Raw genomic sequence first — 14,119 nt, 5'->3', positions numbered from 1 at the left:
AGTGAGTACAGTACACACAGTGAGTACAGTACATACAGTGAGTACAGTACATACAGTGAGTACAGTACACACAGTGAGTACAGTACACACAGTGAGTACATACAAGGACTATTTGGCATGCATATATTCTTATTCAAATGAAAGGCACACATATGTTATCCAACACTGGACCAGAGAGAGAGAGAAATGATCACGTATTTCCCACAGATCAGAGACCCACAAAGAATTTGAAAACATATCAAACATTGATAAACTCCCATATCTGTTAGGCGAAATACTGCCCTGTGCAGTAAAGGACAAGAAAAGGACAATCAGGAGCACATTGTAAATACAACCTATCTGTTTATTTATCTGTTCATACTTAAACTACTTGCACATTGTTACGAGACTGTACATAGCCAATAATATAACATTTTAAATATATTATTTTAAAACTTTAGTGAGTCATTTTTACTAATGTTTCCCTTGTTTATTTCCCTTGGGTTTATTGTCTATTCCATTTGCTTTGGCAATGTAAAGAGAGAGAGAGAGAGAGACCAACCTTCTGAGATACTTGTACATATTAACATTACTATATCACATTTTATACATCTATAGTAATATAGGCCTACACCAAATATGATAACACTGTGCTTTTAGGCCTCTGACCAACAAACCCCATATCTGTTACGTTATGTATTTACTATGCACACTGACATACACACACAAACGCAATCAGCAAGCACTGACAGAGCGACGGGGAATGCTTTTTCTCTCTCTCCCCCTCTCTCATTCCCTCCCTCCTCTCCTGTCCTCTCCCTCCCTCCCTCCTCTCCTGTCCTCTCTCTCCCTCTCTCCTGTTCTCTCTCTCCCCCTCGCCTGTCCTCTCCCTCCCCCTCCCCTCTCCTGTCCTCTCCCTCCCTCCTCTCCTGTCCTCTCCCTCCCTCTCTCCTGTTCTCTCTCTCCCCCTCGCCTGTCCTCTCCCTCCCCCTCCCCTCTCCTGTCCTCTCCCTCCCTCCTCTCCTGTCCTCTCCCACCCCCTCACCTGTCCTCACCCTCCCCCTCGCCTGTCCTCTCCCTCCCCCTCGCCTGTCCTCTCCCTCCCCTTCGCCTGTTCTCTCCCTCCCCCCTCGCCTGTCCTCTCCTCTCCTGTCCCCCCTCGCCTGTCCTCTCCCTCCCCCTCGCCTGTTCTCTCCCTCCCCCTCGCCTGTCCTCTCCCCCCGCTCGCCTGTCCTCTCCCCCGCTCGCCTGTTCTCTTGATCAATGAGTAAGTTCCAGAGCCACTACTATTAATCAGAGCCTATCGGCTATCTGTCTCCCACAACAACCAATCACAGCAGCCCGACAGCTGGCCCATGACAAATGGAGCTGGGGGAGGGGAGGGGGGCACTTTATCTGATCTTAGTCAGGTCACAGCACATCTGCGCTTACAGTTGATTCAAGATGATGATTGAAAAAGCACACAATAATATACACACGCATGCATAGACAAGTGCACGCTCAGCCACCTTTAAGAGCGCGCACAACCACACACATGCACACGCATGCATGCACGCATTTGGACACAAACAAAGGGACACAGCACACACATTAACTCACATACATTTGGTGCTGCATAAAAGAACATCCGTGTATGTAGCCGTAAAGGGACGTTTGCTAGTTTGCATTCCCCTGCATTCTCTAGTGCTGTACTTGAAAAATGAATCTGTCACTTGAGGAAGAACTGATCAATGATTCCATGTTCAGCTTGTCTGTTGTTAGGGGTAAACAAACCATGTTCTGTTTCCATGCTGACAGTTCTGAAAACATTCTCAAACAAACACAGATAGACAGCCCCCCCCATACACACACACATATATACAAATGTATACACACACACTCCCTTCTTGGCCTATGGGCTCCCTAATGCACAGGAGGGCCAATGAGGAGAGCACTCTCTAATTGACTCTGCTTTGTGTACAGTTTTGTTCCTGTTCTCGTGACTGTCTGTGTTGTTACTGAACCTCCAGTCTCCGCTGCACCGTAGAACTACACAATGGCTGTTTCCTGGTCATATCTCCTGAAGTGTACGCGCGTTCACTACTTCTCACAAATCTAAAGACTTTGGATTGGTCGAGGCATGGGTTAGAGGGAGGTTTCGCCATATTTCTATATACCACTCATTTTCTTCCAAATCAGTGGAGGAATGTGAACAAGTGCACACTTTGGGAGGAAGGAGAGAGGTGTCCCACTATCAATGGAACCAACAGTCACTCTTGTAACGGGGCTAAGCACAACTGTAAACAGTATGATCAACCTGCTGGTTCTGCTATGGCCTCCGTCCTCAAACCTGAGCCTCGATCAAAACAAATAAATGTTTCCCTTGCATCATGACCCATCGCCCAAGATCCATTCAGATATGATTGTTAAGATCAGATGGCATCTCTTGACATTACTTACATTTCTAGCCTGGGTTATCATGGCTCTGGGAGATCTTTAATGTGTGACGCAGACCAGGTTCCCGTCAGATTTATGGACCTCTTGACTTCCCTTCTTTCCTTTGCCCCTCTCTTTATTCTCCCCACATCTGTCCATCTATCATCCCCATGGCCAATGGAAGAGATTTAATCCCTCCATCCCATACCTCACTATCCTGGACAGATGAGAATGTGGAGGAGGGGAGAGAGAGGAGAGGCTTGGATTAGCTTTCATAATATTTCTCCAACATTGAGGGGGAAAACGAGTCAAATTACACATAATACATGCAGGGTTATCGTTCACTTCTCTTAAGGTGGTCGCTCCTTTGATAATAACAACAGGTGTGTGTTGGTGTGTGCAGGCCACGGACCATAGCACAATGTGTGATGGCGTGATGTGAGTGTGTTTGTGTATGCATGTGTGTGTACTGGGGATTTGAAACATGTAGATGCACAGTACTTCCAAGGTGCATTAAATTACCTCAATGCAAAAATGTTTCCCTTCATACCAAACAAATGACATTCTCAACGCTTTGTCTCCTGACCTGGACATTAAATATATATATATATTTTTTAATTTAGACAACAGCACACATCCACATAACAACGTAACAACATACAGTATCTGACGCAACACTGTTTAAACAGCCAGACACACACAGGCACACAAACACCCGGAATTCAATACGAAATTCAATAACCTCAAGACAATCAATTAGTTAATGAGGACATTTAATTACTGCAGTACTGGAGGGCGTCTTTTCATGTAATTGTTTGGGGGAAGGACAGAGCAAAAGAAGGGTATGAAACCTTTAACCAATAGCCAAGGCGCTGTATTGGCCAGTTCTCATCTCTTCCATCCTCACTCCCCCTCCTCCCACCTCACCCAAGGCCCAGCCTCCTTCCCCAGCCTTCCCCGAGCAATGACAGGTAGATTAAAGGGCGTGATAGATGTCCCTCTCTCTATCTCCCTCTCTCCATCTCCTCCCTCCCTCGCTCGCTCTCCCTCCATCTATCACTGGACCTGCTGTAATTGCGGCTGCGTCGAGCTGGCACTGCAAGCCTCCATCCATCTCCTTAATAACAAACAGTCATGGAAACGGATGGGGCTCCAGCCCAGACTTAATCTCCATCTATAAGGAGAGTGGAGGAGGGAGGGAGAGAGAGAGAGAGGGAACTGGGGAGAGAAACGGGGAGAAAATGAGATAATGGCGAAAGGCAGTGATGACTTCTCCAAACGAAGAGAAACATGAAATGATGGAGGGATGGAGAGGAGAGTAGGGCTTGAGTGGGAGAGAGAGGGGTTATGTGTAGTGAAGGAAGTACAGTGTCAAACCAGGTGGAGACAGAAATGCAGACAGGCTGAGAGAGAATAAGTTCACAGACAACACTGTACTGTAAGAACATGGTGATGAGAGAGAGAGGGGGGGGGGGAGAGAGGGAGAGAGAGAGAGAATTTATGTCCATGCGGCCAGACAGCCCAGAAACCGGAGAGGCACACGCTCATAAAAAAGCACTCTGCCCCTCCCCTCCGTGCTTTTACCCCTCTCTCTCCCACCTCTTACCCCCTTCTCCCCTTTGGAGAGTGCCGCTCCTTGACTGGCGGGTCACCCCATTCAGATGTTCCCTCTGGACCGTGGGTAACCCAGGGTCAAGGCAACCATATTCCCTTTATGGCGGAGTCAACCGTGTCAACTAGCCTGGGTGGCCAAGGTTACCAAACCAAGGGCAACCGGTGGTGTTTATCCCATTGGCTCTCTCTTCCACAGGCAACCAAAAAATCTGATCTCATCATGAAGAGCCACAGTGGCTCGTGGGTCTGCGTACTGGGTCTGCAAACGGCTCTTAAATGTAAGTTAAACTACATGCATGCTCTTCAACCGATTGCTGCCCGCACCTGCCCGCCCGTCTAGCATCACTACTCTGAACGGTTCTGACTTAGCATATGTGGACAACTACAAATAACTAGGTAAACTCTTCTTCCAGACTCACATTAAGCATCTCCAATCCAAAATTACATCAAGAACCTGCTTCCTATTTCACAAACAAAGCATCCTTCACTCATGCTGCCAAACATGCCCTCTAAAACTGACTATCCTACCGATCCTCGACTTTGGTGATGTCATTTACAAAATAGCCTCCAACACTCTACTCAGCAAATTGGATGTAGTCTATCACAGTGCCGTCCGTTTTGTCACCAAAGCCCCATATACTACCCACCACTGCGACCTGTATGTTCTCGTTGACTGGCCCTTGCTTCATATTCTTCACCAAACCCACTGGCTCCAGGTCATCAATAAGTCTTTGCTAGGTGAAGCCCTGCCTTATCTCAGCTCACTGGTAACCATAGCAGCACCCACCCGTAGCACGCGCTCCAGCAGGTATGTTTCACTGGTCACCCCCAAAGCCAATTCCTCCTTTGGCCACCTTTCCTTCCAGTTCCCTGCTGCCAATGACTGGAACGAATTGCAAAAAGCTGGAGTCTTATATTTCCCTCACTAACCTCAAGCATCAGCTGTCAGAGCAGCTTACTGATAATTTCCCCTGTACACAGCCCATCTGTAAATAGCCCACTCAACTACCTCATCCCCATATTGTTTTTTATTTTGTTGCTCCTTTGCACCCCACTATCTCTACTTGCACATTCATCTTCTGCACATCTATCACTCCAATGTTTAATTGCTAAATTGTAATTATTTAGCCACTATGGCCTATTTATTACCTTACCTCCCTAATCTTACTACATTTGCACACACTGTATATAGATTTTTCTATTGTGTTATTGACTGTACATTTGTTTATCCCATGTGTTGCTCTGTGTTGTTTGTGTCGCACTGCTTTGCTTTATCTTGGCCAGGTCGTAGTTGTAAATGAGGACATGTTCTCAACTGGCCTACCTGGTTAAATAAAGGTGAAATAAAACTTTAAACATTTAAAAAATATTCACATCCAGACCCACACATGCAGCCAGTGTCGGCCAGTGTCGCAAACATTTTAGCGGCACCCCTCTTGACAGCAGACAAGAAATGTTTTAGAGTTCATTCCTGCACATTTTGCCATGGGAAGTTGATCAAATGTAGCAGTTTTAAAGCAGGTTTGCAGCAATTCTACACATTTTGCACTTGGAAGTAGAGAACATTTTGCAGTTTTAAAGCAAGTTTGCTGCTTTGAAAGGGGGCGGAGAGATGATTTTGCTATTTTATAACTAATTTCCTGCAATTCTACACATTTTGCCATGGGGTGGAGAGAAGGGTTTGGCGTTTTTAATATGATATCTGAGTGAGAGTGACTAACAAAATCAATGGTGGCGTCCCCGGTCGGTAATTCAACCATGATTACTACAAGTTAAGATAGCTGGCTAGACTAACTTACTTAAAACTGCTGATGCATCGATATTGCTCCTTGTGTATTCTACTATTCTAACTCAACAGTCATTTCTTCTAAATCTGCAGGCCTACAAAAGGGGGGCCACCGTCAGTTGCACATCCATGGTCTATGTTGTCATGTTCACAAACGACTAGATCACTATACATCTGATATTTCCTAATGTATATATGTGCACCTGTGCTATCTACGTGATCTAGGAGCAATGATAATATATATATAAACACTCAAAGTGAAGGCTACGCAGTATAAATCATGACTATATGGACCACAGAAGTTTTGTATTGCCATGAATGTAGAGGGAGAGAGTCCAGCTAGAGATAGGCCTAGTGTTGATAATGAGGAGATGCTGAGTGTTTCTGCCTTTGGATACAGTAGGAGTGTATTCTTTAGTGCACATTGCAGTAGACTTTAGCGAAATGTTTTGTAACAGAAAAGGTTTTGCATCGAAAACAAGAGATTCTTATTGGACAAGTTCAGGTTAGTTCCTCCCTGTTTGCTTCCGTTTGGTTCCTAGTGAATACACCACAGTAGATTGTGGACGAGGATACCTCTCTATGGGCTGGCTGATGTACCGGTCCAGTAGGGGCGGAGAGTTTGCACAATGTCCCTAAAAAGCCATTCGATCATGTTGAGCATGTCGACATTTGGTTAAGAAACAATTCTCAAATCACAAAAATAGACAAACAGATGCACATTGACAAGCAAACCGGTACACATACACACCCAAGCGCACACACACACACACACACAGGCAGTCTTGTATAACGGACCTTGTGGGGACACACAATTCAGTCCCATTCAAAATCCTATTAACCCTAAACCTAACCCTAGCTCCCCACAAGTATAGTTAAACCTGTCCCCCTTTTTCATTATCTCCTGTTGTTGTTTCCTGCTCAGCCACTCTCTGCTCTTTAGCCTTGGGCAATGCCTGCAGTAAGCATTGCTTTGAATCACGAGCACCTTGGCATCCAGAGCTTTATCTATGAAATTAAGAGTGGCTACATTTCTTTTGCCCCATTTCTCAGCTGTAGACCAAATCAGTGGCAGGGTGGTCGCTTTGTTGTTGTTTCAACTGCAGATTCCCCCTTTGTCCCGAGGCTTTACCTCTAAAGTCACTGCATTGGTGTCAGAAATGGGATGACATGGACTTCATTGACGCACAAGGGTGTGCTTCCCGAAGGATAGTGATGCATCCCTATAACACCAGCAACCTCATCAAGATATTTGGATCTTGCACAATAATGGCTTGGATGTTGGACTGACAAAGATAAGGTCATAAAGAAAAAAAGAAAGAAAAAAGCCAAACATAAGACAATCAGAATAGGACTGCAACTGGATGTATCAATTAATCAGTTAATCATTTAGAAACATCCTATTAGGCGGTCTATTTTCCTGTCCGTTCACATTTTTCATTGATGCTATGGATTCGATGTTAGAGGGGTCTAGAGGCTATGATCATCGTCATAGGAATTAACCTCCCGCCGTGTTAAAAGGCCACAGGTTCGTTGATGTTACGGCGCTCAAAGGCTGCACAGCAAATCAGGCCCGACGCCGCCCGCGGTGCAGACTTGCCCCGGCCCATGTGGCCGCAACCGCGCTGCCGATTGAAGTTCGGCCGCCTGTTGGTTCCTCGCCGCGTGAGAGGGGAAAGAGAACCGTTTTGAATAATTATTATGTTACTTAAGAGTAATTTACAACACAAGACGAGATCCACGGAGCTGTGAAAGTTTTCTCTCCAGTTAGAATGAGACGAAAGGTAGCCTGGTTTTTACACATCTTCAGAACAATAAAATGGCCAGGTGTTACAAGCAAAGTGGGGACATTTGGCCAGTTTAATGGAGAATTGAATTGAATTTATTTTATTTTGGGGAACATACATATACAACAACATGTACAATGTGGACCCAGAGGATATCACTTGAAAGTATTAATTAAAACGCTTGTTTCCAAAAGTGGTCCTCGATGGTAAAAACAATAGCACATGTAACAAAGATCTATTACATTAAGTCAACAAAAACAAAAAACACTACTATAGTCATTATCAGCCAATAAATGTATCGTCATAGGTCTTCCCTACTGAAAATGATTTATGACCTGATTTGCCATCCTAAAATAATGTTATCTTGCGTAAAACTATAGGATATCTTGCGTAGAACCAATGTCTGAGACATTTAATAGCCTCGTCTATAATTACTTACTGTATATGCTACCAAAATGCACTGTGATGGGTTGTTCCAGGGTTGTTAAATTAACCTGGCTATACAGAAATGTATCCGAATCCTGAATTGTGCGGCCAATAACCAACATGTCAATAGCCTATCAGAAAGAATCATCAGCATTTTATGTGAATTTTACTTACTTTGACATGCTACTGAAAACAACAAATGCAGTCACTGAGAGTTGGGATACCCCAGATGCTTGAGGCAAGTGTTGGAAACAATATGAACATTATTTCCAATACCAATAACGGTTGTATGGTGCTCATTAATAAATGCGCGCACTATCCTGTAGATTATGAAGAAAAGTCTGTGTTCGACTTCACATCTTCGAGTTATCAGACATTATCTTGTCATGGCTCAGCAACCGTGAACGGGAGCGAATAAACTGTGCTAATGCATGCTACGTGAGTGTAGTGCGTGCCATTGGGATAAAACGAGGGGATCCTGCGTTTGTAATGCACGAGTGTGTGTGAAAAGAAGGTGGGGGTGAGAGACCCCGTCGTGTTTTGACCCCCCCCCAAACAACTCCCGACCACCATCTCTCCCCACATAGTCTCTGCCTATCTCAATGTTTAAAGCAACATCACTCAAGTGGCTGTGACATTTTCCAGCCTGCCGCGACAGTCCATGGACAGCGAGAACGGCCAAAAAGGACGCTACTTCTCCTCGCCAAGCATCTCGCCTGCGAGCCGGACCCAAAGACATAACGTGCGGACCTACCACAACGCTCTCGAAACCGAAGCCCATGCAGGATATCTCGAGCACGGCCTGAGAGTGACTATAGCCTATACGTCAAATCTAGGTTTCGGTGGGATATTTTATGGAATCATATTTTTCTAAAATAGTGTATTGTATTTCTGTAATCTTTGATGCCTGCATGTAACAGCCTAATGGTTGATATATTCTTAATAGTGATATATATATTAAATACACATCGCTTTTATGGTCGTGGACCTCTAAGTTTGGATCATAAAGCTGCTTGCTTGCAATAAAAGTAACGATTCGATTTACTTCGGAAATATATGTAGCCTATTGTAGCCCATAGTAGCCTCGGCTATTGGTGTAGCCTAATTATGGTATACACTCTGGTTCAGCTGTTCATTTTTTCTAACCAACCCCCTTGTAAATAATGATGAGACTTCAGTGTTTGATGCTTCAACTGTTACAATTCCACCTCTATTAGTTTATTAAAGAGCGCATTCTTTTCATCAGATCATCTGGATACAGGAGGCAGAACGCCTGCGCTGGACAGCGGGTCTGGTCTCATCCTTCCCGGAGTAGGATTGGCTTCTGTGTCGCATGGATAAGAGGGTAGGATGGCTGTTTACTCTATTCTACTGCATCCTTTACACTCACTCATCATTTGTAGTATCACGGTAGTCTGTATCATTCTCTCCAGATAATAATTTTGCTAGTTTGGTTGTTATGTAGCATTTTGCCTCTATGCTCGGTCCTTACGCTTTGACGTAGCGCCCCTCGCTGCCTGTCTAGACTCTCTCCCTGTCCTCCCTCGCGTAGGCCACAGCTCCCAGCTATACAGGGCCAATGAAGGCAGCAGCAATATGTCAAGAGGTTCACATCAATGTATTAAGGAATAACCTTATTGACATAATTGTGCATGCTCTAAATATTCCTAAATAGACTGACCTGACCTAAACGATTAGGGCCGTGTTGATATAATGTCAAGTAGCCTAGTTTGAAATGTGGAAATAGCCTATACATTTCATATAGGCTACATAGTGGCCTATACATTTCATATATTATCTTGCTTATAAAAGAGCTGTTAACTTCTTTATCTTTCAATATAGGGTCACGTATAAGTGAACAACTGTCAGAATGATACTATTCTCATTGTTTTACAAGGGCTTTAGGACTATAAACATATAATCAAATCAAATTGTATGAGTCACATGCGCCGAATACAGCAGGTACATTTCACCTTACAGTGAAAAGCATACTTACGAGCCCCTAACCAACAATGCCGTTTAAAACAATACGAGTAAGAATAAGAAATAAAAGTAACAATTAAAGAGCAGCAGTAAAATAACAATAGCGAGACTATACACAGGGGGGTACCGGTACAGAGTCAATGTGCGGGGCACGGGTTAGTTATTAAGGTAATATGTACATGTAGGTAGAGTTATTAAAGTGACTATGTATAGATGATAACAACAGAGTAGCAGCGGTGTAAAAGAGGAGGAGGGGGGCAATGCAAATAGTCTGGGTAGCCATTTGATTAGATGTTCAGCAGTCTTATGGACTATATAGCTCTTAAATAGGGTGTACAAACTCTATTGATAACCATAAACGTTTATCTGGGTTTCAATATGTATAGTGTAATATTTGAAATACAGTATATTTAAAACTGAGAAATGTGTGTTCCCTGCTGGAATGAATATTCGATTATTGGACTAATAAAAGTGGTTGTGAAAGTGGAAAGACATGATATGTCCATATCAGCATGATGTGTAGTGAGGAGGTCGAGGAAGAAGAGAGACAGGTGAGGCAGACCAAGTCGCTAAGTGGGTCAACTCTTTTGCTCTCGTGAGTTTGCGGCTCGCGGATCCCGTTGCTATGTGCACTGAGCTACTCTTTCCTATTCCTAAAGATAATTGCCATAGTAGGCTACTCATGACATTGTATCACACACACACACTTAACACACACAAACACACACACCAATAACCCGCTGAATATCTACCACATTTTAGAGTAACTTGTCAAACTCCCACGCAGTGAACTATTGCTCTTTTCTGTATCTCTCTTGTTGTTTAATTAAAACGGAAAAAAAGGTAATAGGTCAGATGAAATTGAGGCTATTTGTTATCTGTGTTGTAATAACACGTCCGGCTTGCAGTTGAGTGAGGAAAGATATGTTTGATATGTCATATAGCCTGGGTGTCAACAGCTTCGGGTCGTGCAAATCAAAGTAGCATTTCAGGATAGGATTTTTCGGGTTTTCTGTAATTAGGCCTACAGATGACAATTACGCACTCGCTTTTCATTGATATTTTACATTTGATTTTCGTTATATTAGTCTAATCCTATTAAGAATTTCGTAATTTGCGCTAATTAAAGTCAACAAAACAGGTACTGTATTTGTCAAATTCGATTACAATTCAGACATAGGCTACTTTAGTTCACTGAAACAAGGTCAAGAAAGTGTATCAGTCAATTATCCATAATTAGCCCAATTCTGGTTATATGCACCAAAGGGAAGTGAATTTGATAAAATTATATATGTTGTGCCATGTACTGTAAAATATACAGTTTATCCCACTGTTTACAATTGGTGGCACTTGCCTGTCATTCGAGTATATTGCTATTAGGCTACCTTCAACGGAAAGAAAATAGATCCGTTTGGAAACCTGTAGAGCTTTCTGTTTTTGCATAGACTATCTACGTGTATTAGGCCTACATGTATACTAAATAGAAAACTATTGTCACAAACTCATTTTTCATTGGAATAAGCAGAGTGTTGGGACAACGTAGGATACAAATGTACATTTACGTAGGCCTACCCATTGTTGCTTTTTATTTTGAACATAGGCTACTCGAAAAAAAATACATTGCATTTGTCTGACAAAATGTTGGACAAAAACATATTTTCTCCTTGAGAATAGTGAAACTGTTGAATGGCTTTGGAAATACAGGCTAAAGGCGAATGTTTGCAAACTTTGCCAACAGGCAATCTGGTGGAAAGTGATTTGTATTGCACATTGCAAGTTCAAACAAGACTTTGAATAGTTTCTTCTATCTGATTTATTAAGCAAAACAACTGCAAGAACAATATGAAGGATGCGCCTTTAAATATGAAGGATGCGCATGCTGCTATGCATCCATCCACTGGTCTGTGGTTAATTGTTAGCATTAATATTTCTAATATATGTAATAGCCTATGTGGTAAAAAAAAAAAAACATGTTCAAATTAGTTGCCGAGAAAATTAAATGATATAGCTTATGCCTATATATTCGTATAGAAAACTAAACTCTCTCTTTGAGCTATCATGATAAATACGAGGATTGCAGTTAATTATAATCGTATGAACATTGTAAGTGTTTCTCACATTTGAAGCTCAGCCTCATGCCTTTTGGGACAATTTGAAGAATTCGTCATGTTGATTTCGATGCTTTGATCGGTTGACGCACAGCGGCTACAGTCGCATTGTAATTCGAGAGCTCGTGTAAAGAAAGGCGTGGAATCTGATATTGGCGATTGCGTTAATAGCGTGTATCCATGAAATAAAAGGTGGCCCGACAAAAACCGCAGAGCAGGTGCACGCTGTGATCACGCAGCCATATGGGACTATGATTGGCCATACTTTAATCCAGGAGAAAACCGCTGGCTTTTGATGACAGGAGAAAAGCCTTGGAGACTGAAGTCAGCTGCAGTTTAACACACATCAGCTCTGTGAGGTTGAGAGAGAGATATGAGACTGACAGAGTGTGTGAGAGATAGTGAGCATAGGCTCATGTTTATATATGAATCTGTGTGTGTTTGTTTAACTCATGTCAATTGTCCCAGTGTGGATGTTGCTTTTCCCTCTAAAAACTGCTCTCAGTAAGGAGCCTGTAGTCAGAAAATTAGCTACAGCTTCCAAGTGATCTGCTTCCATATTCACAGGGGGCCACATCTCCTAATTTCTCTCTCTCTTTCTTTCATTCTTGCTCTTACGAACGCACGCACACACACACACACACACACACACACACACACACACACACACACACACACACACACACACACACACACACACACACACACACACACACACACACACACACACACACACACACACACACACACACACACACACACACACACACACACACACACACACACACTCTCTCTCTCTTTCTCCACAACAAAATGCAGATGATTAAAATACACCCCAACACACATGTTCAATATGTTATGTCTCTCCCCCCTGTTCCTCAGTATGAAGATCTGGTGCACTACTCAGGGTCAGAGGGCATGCCCGTGGGGGGGTATGGAGAGGTCATGAGGTCACTGCACCCCCCTCACTATGGCCACACTGTCCCAGATTCCCTCAAACACCACAGGGACCAGATCTATGGGTGAGCAGAAAATAACTATTTCACTGCAGTTTGTGTTTGTTAGATTTCTTGTTCATTCTAACAGTATGCATATGTATATTTACTGTCAGTGTGCTCTGTGCCTATATACATTTGCTTCGATGTGTGTGTGTGTGTGTATTGTGTACATGCATGTGTGTGAGGGCAGCGAGAGAGAGAGAGAGAGAGTGTGTGTGTGTGTGCCTATGTTAACTGTGTGTGTTCTGTGTGCACAGTCATCCCCTGTTTCCATTGCTGGCCCTGGTGTTTGAGAAGTGTGAGCTGGCCACCTGCTCCCCGCGGGACGTCACATCCCACTCAGTCCCTCCCCACCTCCAAGGCCTGACCAATCACAGTGATGTATGCTCCTCAGACTCCTTCAACGATGACATCGCAGCCTTCGCCAAACAGGTGAGTTACATCTCCACGAGCCAATCAGAGAACAGCTGTGTACTGCATGTATGATGTGTCATAGTGACAAGGATTCATGATTAGATTAGAAGTTTAATAGTCACATGTACAGGGTTGCAGGTGTAATTACAGGGTACAGGGAAAATGGTAAGCTCCAACCATTATCCAAATGACCGTGGATGTCTTTCCTTGTGTAATTCAGATTCGCTCAGAGAAGCCCATTTTTTCTACAAATCCTGAACTGGACAACCTGGTATGAAAATAAATACACACATACACATATACTTTAATCAATGCTTATTGCGTACATGTAGCGACACACAGTAACTTCGAAATCGATTAAGAATAACTCATACACATGTTTTTCAGTCATAGTAACAGCTACCAATCTGTTCTTCTCCTCAGATGATCCAGGCCATCCAGGTACTACGTTTCCACCTGTTGGAGCTGGAAAAGGTGTACTTCTTCACTCATCTAAAATATATTGTATCTGTCTCTCTCTCGCTCTGTCTCTGTCTCTCTCTCGCTCTGTCTCTGTCTCGCTCTCGCTCTGTCTCTGTCTCTGTCTCTCTCGCTCTGTCTCTCTCTCGC

General features: G+C 43.4%; 1 protein-coding gene across 1 annotated transcript in view; it reads left to right on the top strand.

Moving 5' to 3' along the window:
• Positions 1-8,478: 8,478 nt before the first annotated feature.
• LOC115141652 (homeobox protein meis3-like) overlaps positions 8,479-14,119 on the top strand; it is a 10,348-nt gene continuing 4,707 nt past the window's right edge. The window contains exons 1-6 of the mRNA XM_029680709.2: positions 8,479-8,849; positions 9,254-9,352; positions 12,981-13,120; positions 13,354-13,528; positions 13,731-13,781; positions 13,934-13,984. Of these exons, the coding sequence (XP_029536569.2) occupies positions 9,341-9,352; positions 12,981-13,120; positions 13,354-13,528; positions 13,731-13,781; positions 13,934-13,984 (429 nt within the window). The 5' untranslated portion in view covers positions 8,479-8,849; positions 9,254-9,340. The remainder of the gene's footprint in view (positions 8,850-9,253; positions 9,353-12,980; positions 13,121-13,353; positions 13,529-13,730; positions 13,782-13,933; positions 13,985-14,119) is intronic.

Source organism: Oncorhynchus nerka, linkage group LG14, assembly GCF_034236695.1.
Source record: "Oncorhynchus nerka isolate Pitt River linkage group LG14, Oner_Uvic_2.0, whole genome shotgun sequence".
Lineage (NCBI taxonomy): Eukaryota > Metazoa > Chordata > Actinopteri > Salmoniformes > Salmonidae > Oncorhynchus > Oncorhynchus nerka.
The sequence above is the reverse complement of the archived record's forward strand: the minus strand, read 5'-3'. Positions and strand labels throughout refer to the sequence as shown.